General features: G+C 54.5%; 10 protein-coding genes across 10 annotated transcripts; 5 read left to right on the forward strand and 5 right to left on the reverse strand.

Annotated features, from left to right (window-relative positions):
* Nucleotides 1–663: 663 nt before the first annotated feature.
* Nucleotides 664–2,959, reverse strand: G647_07220 (uncharacterized protein; the record flags this gene model as incomplete). The annotated part of the gene is made up of 10 exons (XM_008731536.1): nt 664–899; nt 967–1,024; nt 1,122–1,330; nt 1,381–1,490; nt 1,555–1,694; nt 1,746–1,847; nt 1,900–2,015; nt 2,059–2,339; nt 2,395–2,679; nt 2,766–2,959. 10 exons carry the CDS (start codon nt 2,957–2,959, stop codon nt 664–666), a joined length of 1,731 nt encoding a protein of 576 aa, XP_008729758.1.
* A 2,067-nt stretch (nt 2,960–5,026) lies between these two features.
* Nucleotides 5,027–7,133, reverse strand: G647_07221 (uncharacterized protein; the record flags this gene model as incomplete). The annotated part of the gene is made up of 4 exons (XM_008731537.1): nt 5,027–5,212; nt 5,444–5,901; nt 5,977–6,874; nt 6,924–7,133. 4 exons carry the CDS (start codon nt 7,131–7,133, stop codon nt 5,027–5,029), a joined length of 1,752 nt encoding a protein of 583 aa, XP_008729759.1.
* A 645-nt stretch (nt 7,134–7,778) lies between these two features.
* Nucleotides 7,779–9,028, forward strand: G647_07222 (uncharacterized protein; the record flags this gene model as incomplete). The annotated part of the gene is made up of 2 exons (XM_008731538.1): nt 7,779–8,686; nt 8,737–9,028. The coding sequence occupies 2 exons, from the start codon at nt 7,779–7,781 to the stop codon at nt 9,026–9,028; spliced, it is 1,200 nt and encodes a 399-aa protein (XP_008729760.1).
* A 23-nt stretch (nt 9,029–9,051) lies between these two features.
* On the forward strand, nt 9,052–9,831 carry G647_07223 (uncharacterized protein; the record flags this gene model as incomplete). Its single annotated transcript, XM_008731539.1, has 1 exon — nt 9,052–9,831. One exon carries the CDS (start codon nt 9,052–9,054, stop codon nt 9,829–9,831), a length of 780 nt encoding a protein of 259 aa, XP_008729761.1.
* A 1,421-nt stretch (nt 9,832–11,252) lies between these two features.
* Nucleotides 11,253–12,461, reverse strand: G647_07224 (uncharacterized protein; the record flags this gene model as incomplete). Its single annotated transcript, XM_008731540.1, has 1 exon — nt 11,253–12,461. The coding sequence occupies one exon, from the start codon at nt 12,459–12,461 to the stop codon at nt 11,253–11,255; it is 1,209 nt and encodes a 402-aa protein (XP_008729762.1).
* Nucleotides 12,462–13,584: 1,123 nt separating this feature from the next.
* Nucleotides 13,585–16,389, forward strand: G647_07225 (uncharacterized protein; the record flags this gene model as incomplete). Its single annotated transcript, XM_008731541.1, has 2 exons — nt 13,585–13,610; nt 13,779–16,389. 2 exons carry the CDS (start codon nt 13,585–13,587, stop codon nt 16,387–16,389), a joined length of 2,637 nt encoding a protein of 878 aa, XP_008729763.1.
* Nucleotides 16,390–16,814: 425 nt separating this feature from the next.
* Nucleotides 16,815–20,261, forward strand: G647_07226 (uncharacterized protein; the record flags this gene model as incomplete). Its single annotated transcript, XM_008731542.1, has 1 exon — nt 16,815–20,261. The coding sequence occupies one exon, from the start codon at nt 16,815–16,817 to the stop codon at nt 20,259–20,261; it is 3,447 nt and encodes a 1,148-aa protein (XP_008729764.1).
* A 223-nt stretch (nt 20,262–20,484) lies between these two features.
* On the reverse strand, nt 20,485–21,880 carry G647_07227 (uncharacterized protein; the record flags this gene model as incomplete). Its single annotated transcript, XM_008731543.1, has 3 exons — nt 20,485–21,250; nt 21,452–21,793; nt 21,864–21,880. 3 exons carry the CDS (start codon nt 21,878–21,880, stop codon nt 20,485–20,487), a joined length of 1,125 nt encoding a protein of 374 aa, XP_008729765.1.
* Nucleotides 21,881–22,519: 639 nt separating this feature from the next.
* Nucleotides 22,520–22,914, reverse strand: G647_07228 (uncharacterized protein; the record flags this gene model as incomplete). Its single annotated transcript, XM_008731544.1, has 3 exons — nt 22,520–22,566; nt 22,628–22,712; nt 22,852–22,914. The coding sequence occupies 3 exons, from the start codon at nt 22,912–22,914 to the stop codon at nt 22,520–22,522; spliced, it is 195 nt and encodes a 64-aa protein (XP_008729766.1).
* A 1,042-nt stretch (nt 22,915–23,956) lies between these two features.
* On the forward strand, nt 23,957–24,873 carry G647_07229 (uncharacterized protein; the record flags this gene model as incomplete). Its single annotated transcript, XM_008731545.1, has 3 exons — nt 23,957–24,143; nt 24,198–24,439; nt 24,496–24,873. The coding sequence occupies 3 exons, from the start codon at nt 23,957–23,959 to the stop codon at nt 24,871–24,873; spliced, it is 807 nt and encodes a 268-aa protein (XP_008729767.1).
* Between the last annotated feature and the right edge of the window lie 2,169 nt (nt 24,874–27,042).

Consider the following 27,042-nt stretch of genomic DNA (forward strand, 5'->3'; position numbering starts at 1 on the left):
GCTTGCAACGCTTCATTTCTGCATCTCAAGCAGCTCTCAGTATCCAACCAGACCCGAACTTGTGGCTGGCTTCAATACGAATATCTCTCTCCAAGCTTTCAGCTCCGGGACAGCGAGCTGTTCATCCCTCTCTCTCGTTCAAGTCCCTCCCCATCAGCCCAGAGAGCTCACCGCGCAGCCAAGTTCCGTCAAGACTCTTGGCTCCAACCGCCCGTAAGGAATACGAGGATTGAAATTCAGCTCAAACATCCCCCGCCTATGTGTATCTCGATGAGATGCCTGAATGAGCACCTCTTGGGGCAGTCTAGCCTACTTGTCACAAGAAAGCCAGATTATATTGATCTGAGAGCCGATCAATCCGCGCTCATCACACATGAAGTCCGTCTTGTGATTCATGAGCAGATGCACCTTCAGGGGCCGGCGTGTCCTAGTCTGGTCTACCTTCGTGTTATTGTATTTCTCGTTCTCTGTCCTCGTTAACAGGATCTGTATTCCGTATGTAGTATGCAGCTGGGTGGCAGCAGGCCCAGAACACCCTGTAGTCCACCGTAAGAATAAGCCATCATAATGCGGCGAAGCGTTATTTCCCACACGCAACAATATCGGACGCGTCTCATCCACCGTGTCAAGGTAATGTTCTGTTCTAAACTCGCATCTGCATCTCTATGGCTGTATGAGGTTCAGCTTCTCAAGATCCTCGTGAATCTCTCCCTCGAGGTCGATCTGGTGGTCGTCGTCATGCAACAGGCCAAGATAATACGACAAGTCGCGTCCGTCAAACTCGCGACTTGCGAAGCCGTTGCCCAAGAATTCAAACATGTTCAGAGAATTCAAATATTCAATGTTATAGTCCTCAAACCTCGGCGTCGCGAGCAGATCCATGTACACCAGGCGAGAAGCTGCGAATATACGTTAGCTCTGTCGACACTGGCCAAAGCGATAACGGAGGCCTCAAAGACAACATACCTGGAAACATGGGTAGCGGACCGTCGATTCTTCCTTGCTTGAACCACGAACTACATCCCTACAGCCCAAGAATGTCAGCCTTTGCAACACGTCCGGTCGCGCAGCTTCGAGCAATATGACCCAACTGCATCCACCACATGAGGAGGGTTACTCACCGACGTCCACGCCGTCCTCTTCAGAAACAGCTGTGCATGTTCTCTAAACTGCTCGGCGATCTCGGGCTTAGGGGTCAGACTCTTGATTCGGTCTTTCTGCATCTTCTGAATGACCTGAATGATGTTGCCGGCAAGCGTCTCAATGATCGGGAGGAACGATCCATGGCCAAGCGGACCGTACGGGCCACCCATCATGAAGTAATTCGGCACTTGATTCAAATCAGCAATGACCAACGTCAATTTCTGGGGTATCTCATACTGTGCGAAACTCCTAGAGAGAGATATGACGTGGCTTCCTTGGCCCACATCTTCGCGATGCTGTGGCCATTTGCCTCGACCGGAAATCTAGGGATCCAGCTGGTGTTGAACCTGAGGTGTCGTCAGCAAAGGGTTCTAAAGCTCCTTTTTGAGAATCGGCTGGGTTAGATCTCACCCTGTCGCACAGATGATAACGTCTACGTCATGTTGCTGGCCTTCGTTGTCGACGAAGCCTTCGGCGTTGATTTCTTTCATGGGCGAGGTGAAGACACGGACATTGTCCTGGTTCAGCGACTCGAGAAATCCGTTCCCGGGCTATCAGGGCCCAAGTCAGCCACGCTCGCACTTCTCTCGCAGACCACTCACCGTCGGCCTCCTACACCCGACACCAAAATTCTTGGGAATTATCGCTTCTAGGAGTTCCGGTTTCGTCGAACCTAGCTTTTGCATCATCTCATTCCGGGCAAACTGGAAGATTGTGTCTCAGCATGTCTCACCATATCACCATGGGCTAACTTACCTCTCTGGCTCCTTCTGCCTCCGGTGTCCCGTTCAAGATGAACTTGAATCTGACGTTGAGCTCAGATTCAATCATCTTCGAATACTTGAGGAACAGTTCCGGATTTTCGGCGAATGCTTTTTGTTGTTCTGGAGTATCTGAGCGAGTGTTAGCTTCAACCCCAGCCAGGCGGCTTGTTATACTTGCAGTGGAAGTTCGCTCCGTTCGGGCCCGCAAATCTCTGAGCAAATCCTGCTGTAATCCACGTCGGCGACCTTACCCACAAGTACAACTGCTTCACCTGGGATGCGATCTTGGAGATGATCTGGATGCCGCTACTGCCGATGCCTATGACGGCGACGCGTTTGCCGTTCAGGTCCAGCGACGGGTCGTAATTGGCGCTGTGCACGAGGGTGCCTTTGAACGAATGCAGGCCTTTAATGTCAGGCCATTTCCAGTTGCTGCAGGCGAACCCATATCAGCATTATCCCATCGAAGTCGCAAGGAACAACGTACTTCAAGATGCCACCCCCGTTAACAAGCACATTACACCGATCCACAAACTCGGTTCCATCTGGTCGTCGAACTCGAACCTCCCACTCCCCCTCCTCGGGTTGCCAATAGGCGCCTACTACTGCATGTTCCAGTTTCACATACTTCATCAGCCCGTGCTTGTTGACGACATCCTTGAAGTACTGCCAGATCTCGGGCGACTCGGAGTAATACTGCGTCCAATTGGGGTTTCGCTCCCACGTGAATTGGTATGACGCCGAGGGGATGTCGCACGCACAACCTGGGTATCTTCATGACGCCAGCGAAAGATTAGCCCACTTGACCACGGATGACAACGCGCGAAACCAACCCAAGCTGACGTGATGGAGACCTACCTGTTCTCAAGCCAAGTGCCCCCGACGTCCTTGTTCTTCTCATAGATCTGCAGGTCGACGTTCTTGCACCATTCCTCGACGAACTTGGAGAATGTGATACCCGAGGCCCCCGCGCCGATGTGGATGACCCTGATCTTGCGCGGCGTGTCGTACGGTTCTTCGTGGATTCGATATCCCCGTGCGTTCTGGATCATCCAGCCGCGCTCGTTGAAGACCTCGCCCGTCTCTGTTGACGAGAAACCCTCTCCATCCTTAGACGGCGCCATGATGCGATGACAGCGAGGCGCGTACGTGGTAAACGCTGAATAGGTGAATGTATGTTGCGCCGGTGATGCACGTCCGGTGGCGATATATCAAACGCTATCTGCCCGCTCAGGAAGCAACAGGGTGGAAATGAGTGCAATCAGACAGATATGAAGACGGAGAGAACCCGAGAGCAACCCGAAATCACACCACCAGTGTCTGCGTGTGTCTCTATCGATCTGATAAAGTAGTGAAGTATCCACGGCAATCAGTACCCATGGTCATCATACCGTGGCACGGCTCTGCAGAAACCCATTTGGAGGTAAGCCTCGGCCTCGGCTAAGCTGATATGCGCCGCCCCCAATCCCATCCCTGGCCGGTGCTATCTCCAAGAGGTCTCGCGATGCGGGGATCGACGAGAAGGAGCGACTGCAGCGAGCGATCCATCCGCGGCACATAGCACATAAGTGTACGGGGGAGTGGCGAGATGTGCTAAGCCGGATATCGGCATCGAGGGCGGCGGAACTGTACGTGGCACGCAGTACGCAGGACAGACGATCTCCTCATACGAATAAGGCAAGGTAAGGCTCCAAGGGATTGGATAGATCCTCACAGTAAGCACACATCACCCGTCATCCTGCGAGGCTGTCTTGCACTTGATGTTCCACCTTTTTTTCCCTGCTAACCTTTCATTCCTGTTTTCCTCCTTGCCTTTTCCTGAAAGAGCATATTCTCCTACGGGATTAGCCTCGACCGACAGATCGACTGACTGACCAACCGATCGAGGCAAGCAATTTCAGTATGTCTCTGTCGGTCAGGCTTAATGCATACACCGTGAACTGTCTGACACGAGCGGGTGAGTACGGAATATTTAATCCTGACCGGCCTCTCTCCAGCGGCCTTGTTCCAGCGGCAATCTTTCAGCAGCCCGTGACCAAGTACGGAGACGGTGCCCAGGTATGTCGACGGGCTGCATACGAGGTATTTTCAGCACGTGGGATATTGATGATACTGATGGAATCAGCGCTTTCGATGGGAAGAGTTGGACGAGCCGGGCACGGGACCGGACCGAAGGATATAATATGTATGTGCTCTCCATAGGCCCTATTATGTATATACTTGGAACCAATACCTTCCATGTTATAACACGCGTGTTCCACCGAGAAAAGAGAAACACGACCTGCCTCGATCACATTACTTCATACGCAGTGTCGCATATCTCAGCCTACCTACCTGTAACTACTCACCAACCTACATACCTGCTCTACTACAGTATTGTAAAAAGGTTCTTCTCTATCCCTCTCCACCCCGGTGCGCCAATCCGAAATTCAGCATGCTTGCTTTGAGGACTATGTGGCGTTTCTCCAGGTGGACAACACATACATACACCCACCATTTTGAATTCCCAGGCTTGTCGTCCATTCTCACGGGCACTATAGTGGCCGACGGCAACCCACTGTGCCTACCACTTGAGGTTGACCGGTGCTGTCGCCCATCCATAAGCTAGCTGAGAGCCGCTTTCTAAACTTGGAATCAATCATACGTTTCATCAGACGAGATAGACATCCAAAGGTGCACTTCTAGCAAGCACGCCTGTTTAACCACCCCTGCGCCGGACCAGACGCATACCCTCATCCAACCAACCACCCGACCCGACCATGTCGCAGGTAACGTCCACTTAACGACCTAGTATCCTGAAAGATCCTGTCGAATGCTCACTCGCGCGCCACAATATTTGGGCATCTGGACCACCATGAGGACTCGACAAAGTGCTGATCCAAAAAGACCGAGGCGTATGGGGGCTGGGACAATCCAACATACCTACGTACTGGAGTCCAAGGTTTTCCGCGGCGTGTACTGTATGTACTCCGTATTGTCCAGTCTTAAACCTCGATCGATACTCGACCTTTCCCACTGGTGTCTTGCCTTCCTGCTTGCAAACCTGCTTAGAAGCATCTTGCCTGCTGAGTAGAGTAGAGGAGAGTAGACTAGGAATCCAGACACGTCACACCAGATATTCAAACCTTGACGTCTTCTTTGTCTGCCCGCGCCACGGTGTCGTTCCTAACCTCGTGCTGCTCAACAGGCTCAGCCCGTCCGTCGCTCTCCGGGCGCGGCGGGCCCGGTTTTGCCGCCCGAATGTCCTTCCACTCGACGCCAAACGCGAGGAAGAAAGCCACGATGGCGGCTCCCATGGGAGCATACTATCAGTCGCCGGACATGTTAGCACAATGCAGTGCAGCGCAGCGCGGCGCACGACCAATCACGACGGTATGGTCGCGGAGGTAGAAAGAGAGAAAGAGGGAGAGAGGATAAGTGGGTATATAGGTCGGTAGGTTGGGCGCTCCGGGGGAAGATGCATGCATGCACCAAATCACAAGGCTGGCCGAAAGGTGAACCCCGTAGATCCGGAAAACTGAAAACTGAAAACTCACAAACACATTCGCGATTGCCTTGTTGTACGCCCACAACACGGGCTGGAGCTTCGAGGGGAAGGACTCCAATGTGACCCTCCGAGCGTGTCCGGACCCGGCGTCGAGCAACAACTGGACTTGGTCCTGGGTGAGGCCGTCGGCGTGCGACTTGAGCGAGCTGACGAGCTGGTTCTGGAAGATGGCCAAGGCGATGCTCTGGAACACAGACGCACCAAAGTACTGGAAGAAGGCGACCGTCGAGATGCCGATCGGGATGAGCTGCGGTCGAGATGCCAGCGCGGCTTGCACGGCGAGCAGGGGGCTTTGCATGGCGACACCGCCCACGCCTTGAAAGACGAGGTAGGTGATCCACTTGGCGTGGCCGGTCGATGTGTCGAGCGTGGTGTACAGACCCGAGGCTGTGGCCATGAATGCCATGCCTATGAAAGACCATGGGTTGTGGTATCCGGTACGGTTGACTGGTGGTGGTCAGGAAGATTAGCTATGGCGATCTCTCATTCCCGCGGGTTCTCGGAGCGCAGGATTCAACTTACTGATCAGGCCTGCAATGGTGGCGCCGAGGACTTGGGCAATAACCGCCGGAAGGGTCATGACGCCGCTGTGGAGGGGCGTGGCGTCTTTGATCACCTGGAACCATTCGGGGAGGTAGTAGATGTTGACGATGTAGCTGCCCATCATGAATGCGATGAAGAGACAGCTCAGCAAAACCGAGCGCTGGAGCAGGATGGAGAAGGGAATCATGGCGTCGTCGCCCTTGTGCCACTCCCACGCAAGAAACGCCACCGCCAGTGCAGCGGCCCCGCAGAAAAGGCCGATGACGGTGGCTGACTTCCATGGGTACTCGTGACCTCCCCATTGCAGAGCCAGGAGGGCCATGACGACGGTGGGGACGAAGAGGACACAGCCCACGACGTCAATCTTGAGTATCTTCTCCCACAACGACCCTTTGTCGGAATCTCGCACGGGTGGCCTGAAGAACAAGGCCAAGGCAACAAGTGTCACGGCGCCAATGGGGAGATTGATGTAGAAGCACCATCTCCATGAGACCTTGGTCGTCAAGGCCCCTCCGATAAGCGGGCCTGTGACTGTGGCAACTCCAAAGAGAGATGCTAGCGCTGCGGTGTAGAGGGCTCGTTTGGAAAGCGGAGCCACGATGGCCAGGATTGACAGAGAGCCGGAGAAGATGCCTGCTGCGCCCACGCCAGTGACGGCCCGGGCACAGATGAACATGTTGGAGCTAGTAGCAACGGCGCACAGGAGCGAGCCCAGGAGGAAGATGCCGACGAAGGCGAAGTAGGCCCATTTCAGACTGAAATTGGCATAGATCTTTCCAGACAGAGGCTGCAATGCGCAGAGGCATAGAGGGTAGGCTGCTGCGTACCAGCCGATGTCAGTGGTCGCGTGGAACCGCACTGTTATGGCCGGAATTGCCTGGTGCGCACGTCAGTTGTGGCATCATCTCCATGGGTAGAATGCTGACCGTCGAGATAATCGATACGTCAAGTGCAAAGAGGAAGATGGCCAGACCAATGCCAGTAAGAACGAGGTATAGCTTTGAGCCGGTCAGGTAGTAGTCGGACTCCGATACTGGGACTTGGGCGATTGTTGGCTTTTCCAAGACAGATCTCGCGCTTTCAGGGCTTGAAACTGGTGTCCCAGTGGTAGAGGGAGGCCCCGTCCCAGCCAACATGTCGGTGGTCTAGCACTTGCTCAAGTGAACGTGGATAAGCACAAGAACGCAAGCGAAATGGGACGATACGGAATGAATGCCAGAAGAGAAGGGAAGCGGTGAAGACTTCTAGAGGCAGACGAAGGCGTAGATAAATATGAGAGAGCGATACTTCCTTTGTCTGTAGCCTGTTGACCCTTGTAAATTGATTTCCCAGACTGTGATTGCAAAACGAAGCGGCTGTACACAGGAGTCAGGCATGAGCGGGTGCCGTGCCCGTTCGCCAGCTCGGCCGTCGACGAGACGATGCATTGACAGAGAGCTGGGTAAAGCACGTCCCGCCCTATTGTACTCCGTACGCCTCATGCCACTGACTGTGGTGCTTGATAGCAGTATGTATCCATGGGCCAGGAGACACGCGGAGTCCAGAGCGGACCAAAAACGGCCCGGTTCAAGCAGCTCCAACGGTGCTGCCTGCGCACGGCTGTTACAGTATTGAGCTGCAGCCTTTCGATTGGGCGTCGCTTAGTGGAGACGTCGACGGGCCCAATGCACGAGCGGAGGCCTTTGAACTCCTGTTCCGTTCCTGACCAGGCTCCCAGGATACTTATGACCCCTTCGCCGTCCCGTCTCGCCTCAGTCCGGGTGTTGCACCCCGGAGCGGTGATGAATGTAGTCGACAATGCGCAATCAAGACGGAGAGCGTGTGCCCGGTGCGCTACTGCAAAAGCGAGATGCACCTACAGCGGCAGCGGGGGCTGTGATCGATGCCAGCGGCTGGGGAGGGAGTGCATTCTCGAAGAAATCCCGCGACGCAAGAGAGAGAAGCAGTCCACAAGGGTCAAGGCGCTGGAGGACAAGGTCAACGCCCTTCTTGGCTTGCTAGGTCCCGAAAGGGTTCCTGGTGGGATTGGCAACCCTGCCACGGTAGACGCCAGGACGCCAGCTCCCACGGAAGATGGCTGTTCCCCCCTCGGCCGAAGTGCCCAGAGCACCACAGCACCGTCAACGGTGGAAGAGGGCAGATTCTTCGATGCCATTGACCATGGCCTGCTCACCATGTCGACGGCCGACGCCCTGTTGAGCAAGTACAAACGGGTACATTCCGAATACTTCCCCTTTGTCATTGTGCCTCCGCAGACTGATGCGGCGACCCTCCGGGCCCAATCTCCCGTGCTCTTCCTGGCTATCACGGCAACGTGTCTCGAAGGAGACCACCTGCTCCAAAGAAGGCTGGGGTTCGAAGTCAAGAAGACTCTTTGCGAACGAGTCATGGTTGGCAATGAGAGGGATCTGGGCTTGTTGCAGGGTCTGCTCGTTCTGCTGGCTTGGACCCATTTCCACTTCAGTCCCACGAGCAAGCAGCTGTTCATGCTCCTGCAGATGGCCGTCGGGCTGGTCACCGACCTCGACCTGGACAGGTGTCCTGCGCATCGCGATCAGAGGGTTGCCAGCCACCTCTGCTGCGTGTCATCCCCCCAGAATGCACAAGGACAGGCCAAGTACCCGGTCCAGTGTCGAAGGTCATTGCCTGAGATCCGCGCCCTCCTAGGCTGCTTCTACCTTTGCTCATCGTAAGTCTGCGTCGTCTCCGGGCAAGCTGGGCTTGTGCTCACCCACATAGGATGGCGATGATGCGGAAAGAGCTGGCCATGAGACACACCAAGTGGATTGACAACTGCTGCCACATTCTCGACGCGGAACAGGAATGGCCAACGGACATCTACGTGACGGCCCTCATCAGCACGAGGTGTCTCGTCCAAAGTGTCGGCGAGAGGTTCTCATACGACGATATCACTCTCGTCCAACTTCAAAGCGATGTTGTAATCAACATGTCTCTGAACGGCTTTAAGAAAGCAGTCGCCGAGCTTGAGAGAGGTCCTGCTTTTTCACCCACGCGGGAAAATTGTGAGTGACACGGACGCCTCGGCCACGAACGATGACCCTGCTGACGCGACTGTTTCCAGACGCCCTCCTCGCTGAGCTCAAAGCTGTCCCCATCATCATCCACGAAGTCACGCTCTACCGCGACTGGGCCAGCGTGTCATCATCTTCTTGCTCCCACAGCTCCCATCTCTGGGATCTCCTGACCTCGTCCCGCAACTTCCTGAACTACGTTCTCAACATCCCGAGGGCAGCACGGATCAACCTCCCCTCCACATTCTTCAACCTCCTCCCCTATGCGCTGATCGTCCTCTCGACAGTCGCCCGCCTGCCCTCCACAATCGGATGGGATAGCGTGATCGCGAAACGCGAAGCCGACGCCACCACCTTCGGCCTGCAAATCAAAGCCAAGTTCGGGGACGAACTCACGAAGACGAGCCCCGAAGCGAGCATCGAACAAAGGGATGTGTGGCAGTACTTTTCGCGCGGCATAGGCGGACTGATCGCGTGGCACCAACGGTACGAGGCGCCAAGCAGTACACGGGAAGCCGGCCTCGAGGTTCCCTTGAGCTCGTCGTCCGGGGGGGTGAAGTGTGGTGTGGCGGACACGTTGAGCGCTTTCTCGTCCATGGGGGTTCGCAAACACTCGCCCTTGAACTTCGGGAACGTGGTCCAGGAGCAGATGACTACCAACGCGGCAGGTGGCTATGATGAAGCCAGGGGCGAGACACAGCCAGACATTCTAATGCCCCTGTGGGACGACGAGGCATGGCAGTCGATTGTGGATGACTTTTCCATGTTCCCTACCCCAGCCGGATTCCTCTTCGGACAGTAACAGCGGAATGAACGCAATAAGGCGAACGGTAAAGCGGGTGATCCTCGACGACTGATATCCAGGAAGGGCATCAGCGTCGACAGGCGGAGTGCATCAGCTTCCAATGAGCAGCGAGGACATACCTTGTACCTCGAGTGTAGTGTTATCCTGTTAGAGCCCTACAGCATTCTGTACAGTCTCTCTTGCTTTCTTCCAATACCTCCCTGTATCGACACTCATATGGTTCATATGGGAAGTCCCCGTGTATCCTTTCTGGCTGACCACGGAATTGACATCTATGTTGCTTTTTGGTGAATCCTCCAGGGCATCTTCCAATGCCTGCCAAACTTGATGCCGATATGTATGGCCGCAGGGCCGGCAGAGGAGTCGAGGACGAGGGCCGAGATTGGGAGTTTCGCTGGCTGGATGAGCAGATGAAGATGACAATAATGTAATGGTTTGCCAGGACCTGGCGGCCTGTTAGTGGATGATTAATATGTACTTTCAGTGTGCTTGGAAGGGGCGAAGGCCTTCACGCAAACAGTGATAAGATCAAGTTGGCCGGTTGTGGCATGGTGGGTGAGTCCATCACACTGACCCTGCCAGTGGACTTGTACCAGCCTTGCCCATTCCTTGAGTGGGACGACGTCAAAAAGAAGAGGCGGTGGGACGCTTTCTCGAGGCATGAGTACTTGTTGAGCGCAAGTAGTGTCTTACCCGCAGGACCGTCCCTCGGTGAGGAAGCTATCTGCGCGACTTACTGGAGGGTTTGTCACGAAGACTCGTTCTAACACCAGGCAGCAGTGTCCTCAAGCCGTTCAGCCATGGGAAGTCAAGGACGGCCGCCCTGTCCGAGGACTGCCTGTTTGCATGATCTGGTGCCCGCGCTGATGAGACCTTGAGCTCTGGTATCCTCCCCCAGCTCCGGACATGCAGCAACACAAGTACTCTGGCAGGTTCTCTCTCCCCTCGGCTTCGCTCAAGACGGCCGAGATAGAGCTCGTTCAGTCAGGGCCGAAAATCAAGAAATCGGGACATAAATGCCTTCGCAGCTAGCTTGATGAAAGGAGATGGTATTGGAGGTACAGACGTGCCGCTGAAGTGATCCGCAGCTGCGAACGAGGAACGAGAAACACGAGAAGGACCGATACCGACCAACAGTGGGCCTGATATGGATATTGAATTTGAACTTGGTGCTCGATGCGCTCGATGGTAACGCCGACAAGGATTTGTGCCAGGTTCTTAGGGCCTATCGCTTTCACCCACCTTCTTATGGGCTTGAGTTTTGCACGGAGCAAGGGTCTGTTGCAGATGGCTAGGTGAGACACCTTGGTGTGAAACAGTGGCAGCAAAATAGCCAACCTGGCGATTAAATCGCTTTCGTGGACTGTCACAGCCAACTAGGGAGGTGTTGGCTTCGTGGTAAAGCGGACACCGCCTGCTCAACACCAGGCGTACTTCTCCTTGGCCAGCCAGACCACATCCTCGTCAGGCTCACCGCTCCATCGCAGGCTGCATAGATGCTCCTTGTCGCGAGTAATGATGTCCACTTTACCTTGCTCTTCCGTCCGCAGCCTCTGAGCCGAAGCGACTACCAGATCGGAAGGGTCCCATACTTCAACCCCGCTAGCCATTTCCCATTCATGAGCTTCCAGCTGGGCTCTCGCAAGCAGAGCGGCCATCACTGCCTCCGCCTCCTGCGAATTCTGCATTGAAGGCGGAACTACGGTGTGGAGGATATGTAGTTGCCAATCCGACTTCTTGGCCGCATAGACGCGACACCAAATAAGAGCGAGACCGGTGGACCGGTGAATAGCTCCCTTGACTTTTGGAAAGTGCTTCCCCATGACGTTAGTCTGGAACTCATCTCGAGCAAAATGCCACTCGAAGTGCTCCAAATCAGGACGAATGGCGACGTGGGTTTTGCCTGGTTCTGCGGTGGATATCTCCTGCAAACGACGTTCAACGTACTCGATGGTCGGTATGGACTTTAGGTCCTCCAATGACAAGTCTTCGACGGCAGGGAGCCCGGAAGTGGCTCTTTCGTAAGCCAGCCGATTGATCTGTTGCAGGTGAATATGGGTGGATGGGAAGACTTTCCACCCAAACCTAGCATAGAAGGTCTGGCCAATATCCGAAAATAGCACCGAGAACCGATTTGTCCTCCCGTTTGGCGACTGCCAGGTCTCCAGTCTCTTGCCCAGCTCTGCCATCATGCGAGAAGCATAACCTCTGCCCCGGTGTTCCGGTCGATTATAAACCGAAGCGACGCCATGTGCCTGGACCTTCTCGACAACGCCATCCCGAGCAACATAGGCATGGATTGGGATACTCTCGCAGCTGGCAAGAATAGGTCTCGATCCATCAGTGTTTCTGGGTAGCGAGTCAGAGGTCAAAATCCATCCAGTGATACGTGCGTCTTTTGTCAAATCAACGGCCTGTAGGATGTCTTCGCGCTGGAGATATTGTTCGATGGTCAATGGGCCCTTCCATTCATCGGCGTTGAGGTACGTCATTTGAACGTATTCGAGAAGCGTGGCAGGCTCGAGTTTCAGATCCGTGGAGTGAGCAGATGGTAGAGAGTCGGCGTCGATGACAGGAGGCTGGGATGCCGGGAGAGAGGCAAAAGAGTGAGCTTTTGATGAAGCCATAGTGCTTGCTGCCGGCCGTCGCTCTGATAGTAAGTAGATGACCGCCTAGATGATCTCTGTAAGTTGTAGAGCAGTCGAATTCAAGATGAACGAGAAGTTTTCGCAACACCTGTCACAAGGCGTATCTGTACCTACAGCCAATAACAGTCACCCGAGGATAAGAACCCCCTCTCATAGACAGTGAAGCATGATAGAGAGGATAAACAGGTGGCATCAACACACCTCGCGCGGCTGTCTACACGGAGTTGTCAACGCAGCTAACTCTAAGAACATGGCCTGCATGGCATCATCAATGCGCTGTGGCACTGCGGCTCAACATATTTAGCCGAGAAGGACCCGAAATGGCTACGTACCGTCGATGCTGCCATGCGCCTATCTCACCCTACAAGGCTGCCGAGGTGTTCATCTGCGAAGTTGGTTCTCGGTCTGACTGTTGAGAAGGCACAGACACGAAGAACCAAGACGGAACCTCAGGCAGTGGATGCCTTGACAGCTGTTGCATGATGTGACCTGCAGTGGCGGTGGCAGTGGCAGACCTGAATGCGCTCTCTCTATTTACCCCTCTAAGCAGCTTCTTTCCGCCGTCCAGCAGCAGCGACATGCTGCGATATCAGAGGCAAGACCTCACCTCGCCATAGTCTCGCCTGAGCACTCGAAGCATTGGACCAAGTTTTCGGGCGGCACTCGCCGTGACTTAGTCGGGTAGAGTCCTGCCATCCCAGAACTTCACTGTCCGCCCACTTCACTGAATCGACAATGCCGGACCTTCAACAGAAAACAATCAGTGAATAACGCGCGCCAGCCGAATTGTCTGCCTTGCGCACATTATTTATTGCGACAAGTTTGCCTTTTTCTTTTTTCTTCCTTTCGCGAACCTTGACACTTACTTTCTTCATCCCTGGTTCACCTCACGGCATCCTTGTATTGTACCACTCACTGCATCCGCCGCGACATTCACACGCAGATACAGTACTTCGCTTCCTTCTTCTCTTCAAGTCTCTGACCTAGCCTGACCTCCGTCCTTGGCTGCGGGTCCGCGTCCAATTTGTGGGCCTCAGTCCATACTCGCGAACAGCACATCTGGACGACCAGTGAACCGCGACCGTTCAGCTCAACATCCAATATGTCGTATGAGCCGATGGGCCCTGGGTAAGTGGCGAGTGAAAGATGGTCTTCCTTTTGCACAATTAGACATGGTGTCTTGGACCACTCCATCACCAACCGTCCCAGCGACAAAGTTGTTGAGGCCATCCTCCGTGCCTCAGTTCGACCCGGTCGGCCCTACACAACATCGAAAGCTAACGACCTCAATTCTAGGTGGAAGGAGATACCCCGAGATCTCGATGAACTTCCAGACACCACTGTGTATCGATCTCCTCGCCGAGTACGAGAGGCCCTTGAAGAACGGAACGAGCCTGTTATCGAAGTGTCCGATGACGATGAAGCCGAAGGCGGCCAACCTGCAGAGCTCCCCCCTGCTTATCGAGTTCCTGCAGAAGCCGGCAGAGAGGTCATTGCAATCGACTCATCCAGCGACGCTGATGGCTCGGACATGGATGTTGTCATACTGCCTCCTGCTCCTACTCACAAGCGATCGCGCGCAGATGGCAGCTCTCAGGACGGTTCTCCTCATCCACCAGCGCGGACTGGCATGAAACGTCGTGCACCTCCAGTTGATCCACCTGCCTTGATCGACACAGCTCCGCTGCAGATGCGTCCCAACTTAGAACTCAGACGTGATGAACCTGCCCCCGACCAAAAACTCAGACATGATGCATTGGCTTCCGATTTAAAGACCCAACAGTATGCCTGGCCCCCCAACCCTACTCTGCCCGTCGCAATCCCCACAGCATCCGGCTCAAGTCATCCTACATACCGCAAGTCAAAGCCTTCAAAGAAGAAGGAAGAACCCAAGGAACCACCATACTATGTCGACAGCCGGCTCGAGGTAAAGATGTATCGAGGGCCTGGCTATGAACGCTTCCCGGTTGCGCTCGGCACCGTCGAAGGCCACCAGGAGCTCTGTGATAAGTGGGACGCCGATCTTGTTACGAAGAGAGAAAAGAGACTGGCAAAGCTACAACGAGAACAGAAGATGGGCTACATGACCTATGACATAGAGTCAAGCTCTGACGACGACGTTGCAGTCGAGCACAACGCCGCTTTGCAGAAACGCTGTCTTGACAGTGTGCTTGATGTCTTCCCCGATATCGAGCGTGCCTTCGTCCAGAAGAAGATTCGAGAAGAACTTCCAAAGTCACGATACGTTGAGGATGACGACGACGATCTCATTGTTCTTGGACCGCCACCTCTTGCTGAGAAAATCATCTCCGAGATCGTTGAACTCAAGTCTTATCCGAAAGAGCGCAGTTCCAATGCCACAGCTAGCAAGACGAGCTCAGCAGTTGATGGTACAGGGATCACAATTACATGGAACCGAACGCTTCCGAAAGACGACATGTATATGAAAGATGCCACCATCTTGATTGCGAAGCACTTCCCGCACGTCCCAAGCCACTTTGTTGACGCGATGGTAAAAGAGAAGAAGTCAATCTTCGATACTTACGTCGCTGTCCACGAACTGGAAGACCAGTACTACACGGTCCATGCTAAGCCTTACGCGCGTCGAAAGCAACCAAGACCTGACCTCGAGAAGAAATATCTGTTGAAAGCCAGTGACCGCCGCGTCCCAGGAGAGTATGCACACCGCGTGAATGAACTGCAAGCGGCGAAACAGTACGTCATGCGTGAAGAAATCAAAGAAGCCGCGAGAAAGGCAAAGGAAGAAGCCGAAGCGTTGAACTTGGCGGAACATATTCAGTCTGGCGCCATCATGGAGTGTCAATGTTGCTACGACGCCCAGGTACCTCTCAACCGCGTCGTGCCTTGCACCGCAGAGGTTCCGCACAACTTCTGCTTCACGTGTGTGGAGGGGCTGGCGGACACACAAGTCGGCATGTTGCAACATGAGATGCTTTGCATGGACGATAGTGGCTGTGAGGCAAAGCTTTCCCATGAAGACGTCGGCAGAGCAATCCCCATCACCACCTTCGATCGCTTGGAACTCAACGAACAGCAAGCTGAGATCGTGGCCGCCAACATTGAAGGACTGGAACAATGCCCGTGCTGCGATTACAAAGCCATCTGCGGAGATATCAAAGAAGAGCCGGTCTTCTTCTGTCAGAACCCAGAGTGTTCTCGCGCGACCTGCAGAAGATGCAAGAAGGACGATCATGCACCAAAGACCTGTGAAGAAGCCAGTGTGGACAAGGTCTTGTCAGCGCGACATCTCATCGAAGAAGCCCGCTCAGCAGCTGTCATCCGGACATGTCGAAAATGCGGCGCGCCAATACTCAAGGAGTTTGGTTGCAACAAGATGAGTTGCACACGATGCGGCAGTGCCTTTTGCTACGTTTGCAATGACGACATCACCGACTTCCCTGGTGGTTCTTACAATCACTTTGGTCCAAAGTGCATCCTCTATGACGAGCCCGGCTACAACAGACATGAAAAGGAGGCCATCGAAGCCGAGAAGGAAGCTATCGCGAAAGCCAAAGCGATGAATGCCGATCTAGATGAGAGCCAGTTGCGAATCGACCCTGAGATCAAAGAACCGCGCACTGCTGCCATGCAAAACCTCCTCGACCACCCTGCCGGCGGTGTCTTCATGCGCGACATCAACAATCGTGCCCTTCGAATCAACGACCAGCAACTGCACATGCAGCAGCTGCAGGCACGTGTCGAGCAGCTCGAGGCACGACGGCCAGATCGTGAGGTCGGCCAGATCCTGGCCGAGGCTCGTGCACTGGCCGGGGGGTTTGGGATGGACAACATCCCACCCCCCGAGGCCAGATTGCAGCAGCTTCGGCAGCTGCAAGAGCTGCAGCGACGTGCGCGGGAGCGCCAGGGAGGCCGTGGCGCGCAATAGGCGCCAACGGCATGATTACGTCGGGTGGACGCGGCGCCGATGGGGCGCTATGTTGTCGACGTCGCGGGCGCCGGCGACATCCAGCGTCGTGCTGACATTTTGACGACGGCGGAGTGCCGGGAACAAAGGCACTTGGACACTTGGAGTTTTTGTGTACTCAAATAGACAGGAATGGCACTTGATTGTAGATGATCCTTTCCCATTGCGCGTCGTGTCCTCCACAGGTATTCCACCCCTCATCACGTGTTTTCGTGGCTGGACGCGATGTGTAACGTTCGCCTGTTGACGTCACTCGACCGGCCCCAAAGTCAATGTGGCTCGTATTCTTTCCCGTGTTCATTGTTTGAGGCGCCACACAGGCCGACAATGGGCTGGACGACAGCCATTTGCATCTGACATCTAATGCTTGAGCCTCTAGAACCCCCATGGCCAAGTTACAGGGGGCGACGGTGTCCCGAGTGCCCGTCAATCGAAAGCGAAAGCGCCAATCCAACGATGCTGAAGTGCAGTCAACCGACGCTGACTCGGTTACCACTACATCGACAACGACTACAGTACCGGCGAAAGGGCACGATGGGGGCACGAAACCCAGAAGAACCAAGGCATCCTCGAAGCCAGCCATGCTGCGCCGGAATTCCTCGTCTAACCTCGTCGAAACGGAGATCGTGTGGCCAGAGCATTTCAAGTACCTATCTCAACTACACCGCGCTCTGAATCTGGTCTACACGTTTTGCTGCACCAGGAAGCACTTTGCAACGACATGGGACAACATCAAGGCTGCGGTGGAAGGACATATCAAGAGGCCGCTGGTGGAGGACGATGTGGCGCAGGTAAAGGCCTTGGTCCCTCGAGCCATCAACTTTGCATACGTGGACGAAGAACACCTGCTCGTCACGCTAATGGGTGAGGAGGACGGTGTCAAGGGTGGCAGGGCACAACATTTTCGATCGCTGCAAGAGGATGAGAGCGGACCGAAAGACCCGCCGGGAGAAGCCAAAGAGCTGCTTTTGTTCGAATTCATTGATGGCGATCTGAAGAGACAGGTCATTGATCCGAAGACCGGGCAACCGACAAAAGCAACAAACAAGTTACGCAACGAAGACCTCAAGATGCCTGTGTTCAGCCAGAAGTCCATGCTGAGGCTCATCGAGAAGCGCAACGCCAAGTTCACGTCCGCTATCAATTCATTCCTCAACCAGTGTGCTGAAGAGCAAAAGGATGCAGTCGAGAAGATTATGGAAGTGAAACAACAATATCTTCCCTATCCCTCCACAAGTCGCCACGCAACCCCAGCTCCGCAAGTTGAAATCGTGCCCAAGGCAATCCCGAAAGAACGGAAATCCATCGCGGACATCGTCAAGGAAATCAGCGAGTTGGAGTGGTATACGCACCAAATCGTGCCAGATGGACATCGCGTCTTCGATCCTCAGCCTGCCATATACGGTGATCTGAGCTTCCCATTGTCCCAGAACTTAGTCAATGCGCTGTACAACTGCAAGAACATCACCAAGCTCTATTCTCATCAAGCCGAAGCAATCAATAATCTGCACGATGGCCACCATGTTATCGTGTCTACGTCAACAAGCTCAGGCAAGTCGCTGATCTACCAGATCCCAATGCTTCACGAACTCGAAAAAGACCCCGAAAGTCGAGGCATGTATATCTTTCCGACCAAGGCACTCGCGCAGGATCAGAGGAGAAGTATGAAAGAGCTGCTGAAGTACATCCCTGGCTTGGAGCATGCCATTGTCGAAACCTTTGATGGGGATACGCCGATGGGGGAACGCAATCACATCCGGGACGAAGGGCGGATCATCTTCACAAATCCCGACATGTTGCACATCACAATCCTGCCACAGGAGAGCGGGTGGCGAACGTTTCTCCAGAACCTCAAGTACGTCGTTGTCGACGAACTGCACGTATACAACGGCCTCTTCGGCGCCCATGTAGCATTCATAATGCGTCGATTGCGACGAATATGTGCCGCAGTGGGAAACCGCAAGGTGAAATTCATCTCTTGTTCCGCCACAGTGGCGAACCCACAAGAACACATGAAGACGATCTTCGGCGTCGATAAAGTCAAGCTGACGGATTTTGACGGTTCACCGTCCGGTCGGAAGGAGTTCCTATGCTGGAATACACCGTTCAAGGACCCAGGAGACCATTCCTCCGGGCGAGGCGACGCCTTTGCCGAGACCGCGCGGCTCATCTGTCAGCTCATATTACGTGGTGTTCGAACCATAGCATTCTGTCGCGTGCGGAAGCAGTGCGAAGTCCTACTCGCTGCAGTCAAGGCCGAATTCACCAACCTCGAAAGACCAGAGTGTGCAGCACTGGTCATGGGCTATCGAGGCGGGTATTCAGCTCAAGACCGCCGGCGCATCGAATCAGAGATGTTCAGCGGTAGGCTCATGGGCATCATTGCCACTACTGCGCTCGAACTAGGTGTGGACATTGGCTCCCTTGACGCCGTCGTCACTATGGGTTTCCCCTATACGATTGCTAACCTGCGACAACAAAGCGGTCGAGCCGGACGCCGAAACCGCGATTCCCTCTCCGTCTTGGTCGGCGACTCATTCGCCGTGGATCAATATTACATGCAGAACCCGGACGAGATTTTCACGAAGCCCAACTGCGAATTGCAGGTCGACTTGACCAACGAACTTGTCGTGGAAGGACACATCCAATGCGCTGCGTTTGAAATGCCCATCAAACCCGACGAAGACGAGAAGTACCTGGGAAAGATGGTGACGGAAATATGCGTGGACCGACTCACGTATGACCCGATGGGGTTTTACCACTGCAATCCCCGGTTTCGACCTTTGCCGTCACGATGCGTGGCAATAAGGGATACCGAAGAGGATCATTTTGCAGTCATCGACATCACGCACGGCCGAAACGTCGTGCTGGAGGAAGTGGAAGCGTCGCGTGCCTTCTTCACGCTCTACGACGGCGGCATCTTCCTGCACCAGGGCCGGACATACATGGTCAAGGAATTTTCGCCGGAACGAAAGATGGCACGCGTGCAACTTGTCAAAGTCGACTGGACAACGCAGCAGCGCGACTACACCGACGTGGACCCTATCGAGACGGAACAAGTCCGCCGCGTCTCCGCCACGTCTCTGACAAAAGCATACTTCGGGCGCATCAAGGTGCACGCCGTGGTATTCGGGTTCTTCAAGGTGGATCAGAAGCGTCGCATCTTGGATGCTGTGGCGGTGGACAATCCGCCCATCATCATCCACTCAAAAGGCCTGTGGCTCGACGTGCCTAAATACGCGCTCCAAATCCTTCAGCACAAGCGCCTGAACCTTGCGGCGGCGATCCATGCCGCCGAACACGCCCTCATGAGTCTCATGCCGCAATTCGTGGTCAGCATGCCCGGCGATGTGCGGACCGAGTGCAAGAACGCGCTGAAAGAGTTTGCTAAGAAGGAGACGCAGCGTAAACGGCCGGCGAGACTGACGTTTTACGATGCGAAGGGTGGGCCCGCCGGAAGTGGAATCGCGGCCAAGGCGTTTGAGTTTATCGATAGCTTGCTCGAGAGGGCAGTCCGGCGGGTCGCGGCCTGTCATTGTCTGGATGGCTGCACCGAGTGTATCTGCGATGAGCGGTGCAAAGAGAAGAATATGATCATGAGCAAAGCAGGGGCCGAGGTGATTCTGAAGAGTCTTCTCGGCATGGAGATCGATGTCGATGCTTTACCTGAGGGAGAGGAGGAGCGAGTTCCTGCTGGCGTTGAGACCATCGTGTTCGCGACTGAGGTCATGGGCCGGGACGGGCGGAGGGTGGTTGAACGGGAGGATGTGTTCGTGAAGAAGGAGAAGAATGACGAGGACGCGATTGTTATCAAGGATGAAGAGGATGATTAAAGAAATGACGAACGTGAGGGTCTCTTATACGAATAAACCTGGCATGATAGATCCGAGAGGATTAGTCGTACCCATAACGATTGAATGCCTGAGATCGATGAATGGATGTACTTGCAGTCTGTCACGATTCAAGGAAAGCTTGAGGTCGACGAATTGAACTGATGCCTATGCAGTCTATCGATCGCCGACGCCGAGCTAGAATCAATCTCTACCGCCGCCCCTTCTATCTCGCTCCCCCGTCCAACGCCCTGGTAGCATGCCTGACAAACGCCTCGGCCTCCCTCCTCACATTCTCGACATCCACGCCGCCACTCCCATACGCCCTCGCGATCGCGGCCTGGACCTCCTCCTCGGCCAAAACACTCTCGTCGCCGCCGCCCTCCATCGCCACCGCAGTCCGCCAGTACTCGTCATCCGTGGCCTTCAAGCCGGGATTCCTGACCACGGCATTCCGCGCAATACTGTAGGCCCGCAGATTCGTGCCGGCCATCTGCAACGCCAGCGTCGCCTGCGTGACCGTCTCCTCGGTCCTCCGCCTGCTGAGTTCGGGGTCTGCGTCCACATCGGAGGTTGCTGCCGCCAGCGCGGGGAACAGATAGAACCGCCGCGTGGCCGAGGCGTAGATCAGAAACGCGACGGCCGCGTCAAAGGCCACGAGCGACAGGTATCGGAGCGACGACCCGATCCAGAACGTCCCCGCTGGGGCCGTGGTCGTAGGGGTTACCACGGGCGCGTACGTCGTCGTCAGAAACACGTCCAGGCCCGCAAGAACGAGGGCGCCGAGCACGGTGCCGTGCCGCCAGGTGCTGGCTTCGTAGCCGGAGAGCGTCTCGGAGGTGGCGAGCCCGAGGGTGAAGATGTGGAATAGGTGCGGGAGGATGGTGTTCGTCGGGAGATGGTAGAGGAGGTAGGAGAACGGGTCGTCGGCGTGGCAGAATTGGCAGCCCAGAAGCGTCGAGGGGCCGAAGCGGAGGTACAGTTGGCGGAGGCTGTCATGCATGCCACATCGGTCAGCAGTCGTTTAAGCACAAGGCATCAAGTGTCAAAGCAAGCAAGCATTCTAAACATTCAGGAAACGAAGTATGCGCACGTTCAAACGATTCGGTTCTGCGATTCTGCGGTTCTTTGCGTGTGCGCAATAGAGTTACGCGCTACCAGCAACAGGGAATAGACAATGACTCATGACTTACGCCGGCGACGTGAGCTTCGACCGCAGCGTCTCGTCCACGGGGATGAGCCGTCCTCCTTCCCTCAGCAGCGCTAGTCTCTGGAACAGCACGTCTGTCGCGACGCCCAGCCGGCTCTGCGTGATGACGAAGACGTTATGCTCGCTGAGATCGCCTCTCAAGTTGGGCCACGAGGCGTAGAGAAACGTGCATATTGATCCGAAGAGAGCGTTGAGACCGCGGGTCGTTTTGCTGTCCAGAGGCCGTGGCGGGGGTCGTGTTCGGTACGCAACTTTGAGAGCCCGGTAGTAGTTGAGCGCTCGCGGGAGGATGAAGGTGAAGAGGAGAGGCCAGAATGGTTTTATGCTATTAAGGGAGGGTTTCTTCGTTAATTAGGTATCCTGTGCGATTCCTTGAATCGGGGTGGCATACGTACCTGCTCCAGAGGGTCATGGCGCGTAATATATCAAAGACAACAGCGTTACATGTTAGATTGGAAGTGTGTCTTCTGAATGCTCTGATAATCTTGCTTCAGTAGTGTCGAGGTCAAGGGCAGAGAGCATTCCTCTTGAGATGTCGCCTCGTCGTTTTATATACGGAGCCGGAAAATCGATGGTCCGCATTGCACGGCTGGAATAATGGCGGCTCTAGGGCTACAGCGTGGTCTACAGTGTCGTGGGTTTGAATACATCACTATAGCTCTTACAGCAGCATCATGCGCGAAAGGAGATAGTCAAGTTCTGAAAGCCAGATCTGAAACATGCCATTGTGAGCACGTCACTGCTTGCTTACTGCGCACCGCAAGTTCTGGCTGCAAGCAAGATGGCTGGCGGCTTTTGTGGTCAAGGTTGGAACTCGTACGCGTTGCGCATCAAATACTCGAGAGCAGAATTAATTCGAACGTCAGTGTGGCCATGAAATGTGCGTGGTCTAGCAACCAAGTGATCGAGAAGTAGCCAACTCTAGTATGGACCGCTGTTCGCCTGCATGCACCTCTCACAGAACTCCTCGCTAAGCCGCTTCATATTCATTCCCAGTACGTCCACGATAGGAGAGAGACTGTGCTTCTTGACCCATCGCGAGGGAGGCGTCTCATTTCTTCTTCGTGTCCGCGCCTCCTTCCGACTTTTTGGCTTCGGCTGTTCCCAGAAATCAGAAACAAATTCCATGTGTCCAACCTAGAGTGGTGTAGTGACCCACCTTTTGCCTGCTTCTCTCGCATGATGGCTGCTTGTTGTTCCTTTGTCCGTTGGAACTCGGTGCCCGATTGTGTGTTCTTCTTTTTCTGTCGCGGACGAGTGTCAGTGTCAGACCCTTGCACGTCGTGGATCCTGTTTATTGAGCCGGCGAAGCCTCGAGTAGCTGCTGTCCGGCGAAAGGATCGAGAAGTCGGAGGTGTCTGTTTGCGAGGCGGTAATTCTTACCTGTCCAGCTTGCTCTTTGAGATTCTTCTCGCGCGCCTTGTCTCTCTGATTACCTCGAGTCATTTTGGCGGCGAGTGTGTGTAGAACGACTTCTGAAAGTCCTGGGTGTGAGGAGGACTACCGAGTATATTGCACGTTATCGTTCGAGGGCGACTGTCCGTGAGAGAGCTGTCGGGAACTTCTGTGTACACTGTGGTCGGAGCCTTACGAGGGCGAGCGCAGGTTGTCGGCAAAAAGAAATCGCGCGTCCGAGGAACGACCGAGTCAGATTCGGAATCAACCTCATCTCACCTCGTCGCTGCGTACCACCTTCATGCCTAACTGACCATGATTATGATGGCGCTGAAGTGTCCGGCCGGTCACTCCACGAAGATCACCGCATTTCTTCAGCACGCACGAGGCTGTGGCAATTGGGAAACGGACCGGGCGTCAAGGGCCAAATAAGGCAGCAAGCCTCAAGCGCGTTTCAGATTCGACTGACCCTCAAGCGTCGTTGAACCTCATCCACTCCTTCCCCTCGCCTCGCTCAGGCCTGAGGAAACCATCGAATCTGCTTCAGCTGCACAATCTTGACTGTGTTGGGCGTCGGAAGGCTCGATTTGTCTTGATATCGCCACGGGCGAGGACACCTTCCCGTCTGAAACTGATCTCGAGGTCTTTTCAGACAGTACAACCATCTGGCCAATGGACACGTCTGGCTCGTGGAATACACCATGGGTTTACTACAGCTTCATCTCGCGCTCGCGCGCTTATTGCGACTGTCATTCTGAGACGAAGAAATGAGGAGACGACAATCGACTCCAGGCCAGGCTCGATCAGAGTCATTGAAGAATTGTTCATTTCTGCCGCCGCCCCTCCAGCTTCTGTCACTTCTGCGAGCTGATTTTTTTCCTTATGTATATTCGCCTCCATTGATGTCCGGCACCTCAATAGCCGTCACTAATCCTATTGTTCTATTCATGAGATACCCTCACTGTTGAATTGATCCTCAGAAATATCTCCTTCCTGCGAACTGTACAGTCCTTCTTAACCTCTCAGAACTTCAGAATACCCAGCGACAGATATCACTCTCACCGATCAAGCTCAACCTGTCCACTACAGCAAAATGCTCTTCTTCCCCAAGAAACTGGCCGGCGCCGGCTACGTCGTGCTCAACGCCATCCGAGTCATGAACATAATTGCCCTTCTCACGGTGATCGCCGCGAGTTCAGTCATGCTGGTCAAGACTTTCATTGTATCCAAATTTTTCTTCTTTGATGCCTGTGAGCACATTATCCGAGTCGTAATGAGCGGTGAGTCTCTGGAATACAATTGCGACTTCGAAACCTATGCTGATTCTCATTCAGGATTCCTCATCCTTACCGAGTTGTCACTCTTCAAGTCGTACATCTCCAAAAACTGGCCTCTGTTCAGCCCTCGATCGAGCTTCGTCATGCTTGGAGTCGCCATGATCTTCCTCGGGAATAGCGTGCTCGGAAATCTCAACAAGCAGGCAACAAGCGAGGAGAGCATTGGCTTGCCATTCTGGCGCCTTGTCATTGCTTCGGGCATCATCGTCTTTGTGATGGGCTTCGTCAACCTCTTCGCCGTGAGTGACTTTAGCGCTCCATCCACCTGAGTACCCTTGTCTGACTGGTGCCGCAGAGCTTCATCTTCCGAGACACCAAAGCCCACCTCACGGCTCGACAAGTCAGATCCCATGGTGCCGTTGCATCCCACAAAGCTGATGTGGAAGCGTTCACGCCGAAACCTCCAAGCCGGAAAAGCCACTACCGATCGTTCTTCCTCGGCAGCAAGCGCGATACACTCCCTTCGTATTCCCGCAAGAACGACGTTATGGTGGAGACGCCGAAAATGCACCTCGCCATTTCAAGCCCTTTCCCTCAGACAGCGCAGAGTCCTGGTGCTTCAAGCTCGAAGTACAGCGCAAGTCCCAAGAGCGAACGGTATGCCATGAGTCCTGAACTCAGCAGACCCGATCCAGCACATCATCCCGCAGTCACCCACGGTCAGGCCTTTTAGGGGAGGACATGATCCGAGGAAGCGTGCTTGTGAAAACACCGAACATCTGCAAGACGAGATTGATGATCGAATACCGGGATCTACATGGCATTTTGACTCAGATATCCATGATGAGCGTTGATGAGCGGCTTGGAGAGGCAAATCACACACCAAAGCCTCGCACGATTTTGCTACTGTTTCTCACACAGATACCCAGGAAAAGCCATACTAATACATTATGAGATACGAAACCCAAGATCAGACTCAAGTTGTGATACGAGTACGAGTAGATGAACTCTCTTCCGACTGCACAGCCAAGTCCGCACACTGTGTATGTGTACGAGGTACACTATGGCCTGGCAGTCAGCCCCCGCAGTGTTTGTGCTATCCTCATCTCCACCAAGACGCGTCCTGTAGTCACGGCCGAAGTTCGAAAGTTCCAGCCCGAGACTTCGTTGGGTACCCCGGTACTTGCACGCGTGTTAGTCAGACGGAATCGGCCTTCCCATGGGCCAGTCGAGACCAGCCTGTGACCCGTTTCAGACTCAGCCGGAGACAGACAGACAGCCAGACCGACAGACCCCCTCTTTTCGCAATTCGCCACTCGTCTGCCCTTCTCCCACGCCTCCCCCTCCGTAATTATCCCACTACGTGTACCTTCTCGCCCTTCATCCTATCCCATGCTCTCCCAGACAAGCACGCAGCTCCCCGAACCCGAGGTCCCCACCAGCTCCCTCTCGCCCCCAAGTCTGGCTCTTGTTTAGCTCCCGCACCTTCTGCCCAGGCGCGGCCCCTATGCACCAGGTCATGCTCTCGCCCGATCGGGTCAACCACTTTCCCAGCACGGTAGACTCGATGCATTTTCATGCTCCAGCAGTGAAAAAATCGCCACTCATGTGGAGATTCGGGCGTCTATAAGCTTTGCTCTCCTTGACGGGTCGCCAGTGAGGACCGGCAGAGGGGGGTTCTGTGTGGCGAATGACACGAGACTGCATGCTGGCCGTTGGGCACCAGACGCGGCGTGCAGTTCGTATGTACGTAGAACGCGGCACGGGGTATCATTGTAAAGTAGCCATATCTACTAAGGCCTATGACTACAGGTAAACAATCCATGTCCACAATATGCCAGGGGTGTGGTTGTCGTTGTCATCTCTACATATCTCGGAGCGTAGGGCCCTGCCTCGGTACATACATGGCAGTATGAAAAGCTGTGCACTCCAACTCTGTTCTGCAGCTGATCCTCGTTGCTGCTTCGATACGTGTACCTCTTCCTGCGTGGTGCTACAATCCCCGTTGAGACATGGCCAAAGAGCTACATGAAGAGCGACATACAGAAGAGCGACGGGGCAATCGGGGTACGTACCTAAGAATGTACCGTGCCACTTCCCGCTTGAGGTCGGTCGTATTCGCTTTAATTATGTACAGTATCCACTAATTGTTGAGGTACGTACCTTCTTCCCCATCCCCTCTCCTCCCCGTCCAGGCGGATCCCTGTTCGGCGAAGAGTCCTGGCCTCGGCATATCCTCAGCTCCATTCAGCGCCTTTCAGCTCATGCACGGCTTCCCGTGGCCAGCCCACGGTGATTTGCCCATTGGATGGTCTTCCACTCTCCAGGCAAAGTCATACGACACTGCACCAAGTACGGAGGACACAGTACCCAGTGCGAAGTATGCAGCTCCCTTGGAGAATCTAGCCGTGATCAGCTCAGCCGTGGTTTGTACAATCATGGCAGGAAACGACTGTACCCCAAATGGCAGGACTGGCACACCCGAATTCACTCTCAGGCCGAAGTTGGCGTGCTCGCGAACGGAAACAATAATCACCTATATTATCCCAGCTCCGACTCGCCCGTCACCTTAACACAGTACTTACTGTGGTACAGAGCGGCAGTAAGAGTAAGAGTACTCCGTAAGAGTAGGTACGTACTTCATGACCCCGCCAGATCCTTGCGTTTCCGTCGACGGGGTCAAGCCTCGTCCCCCCCTGGAATTTGCGGTCAGAAGCGAAAGCCTCCTGTCTCTCATGCTTCAATATCCGATAGCCAGAGGAATTGACAAACCGGCTCATTACTCCAGGACGATGCCGCAGGTACTCCCTAACCTGATGACATTTCACTGCGCATCTACTCGTACCAAGAGTTCTTCAGACGCGCCGAGACTCACAAGCCCCTCATGCAGTCGATAAGATCA

The sequence above is a fragment of the Cladophialophora carrionii genome (assembly GCF_000365165.1).
Source record: "Cladophialophora carrionii CBS 160.54 unplaced genomic scaffold supercont1.6, whole genome shotgun sequence".
NCBI classification, from domain to species: Eukaryota; Fungi; Ascomycota; class Eurotiomycetes; order Chaetothyriales; family Herpotrichiellaceae; genus Cladophialophora; species Cladophialophora carrionii.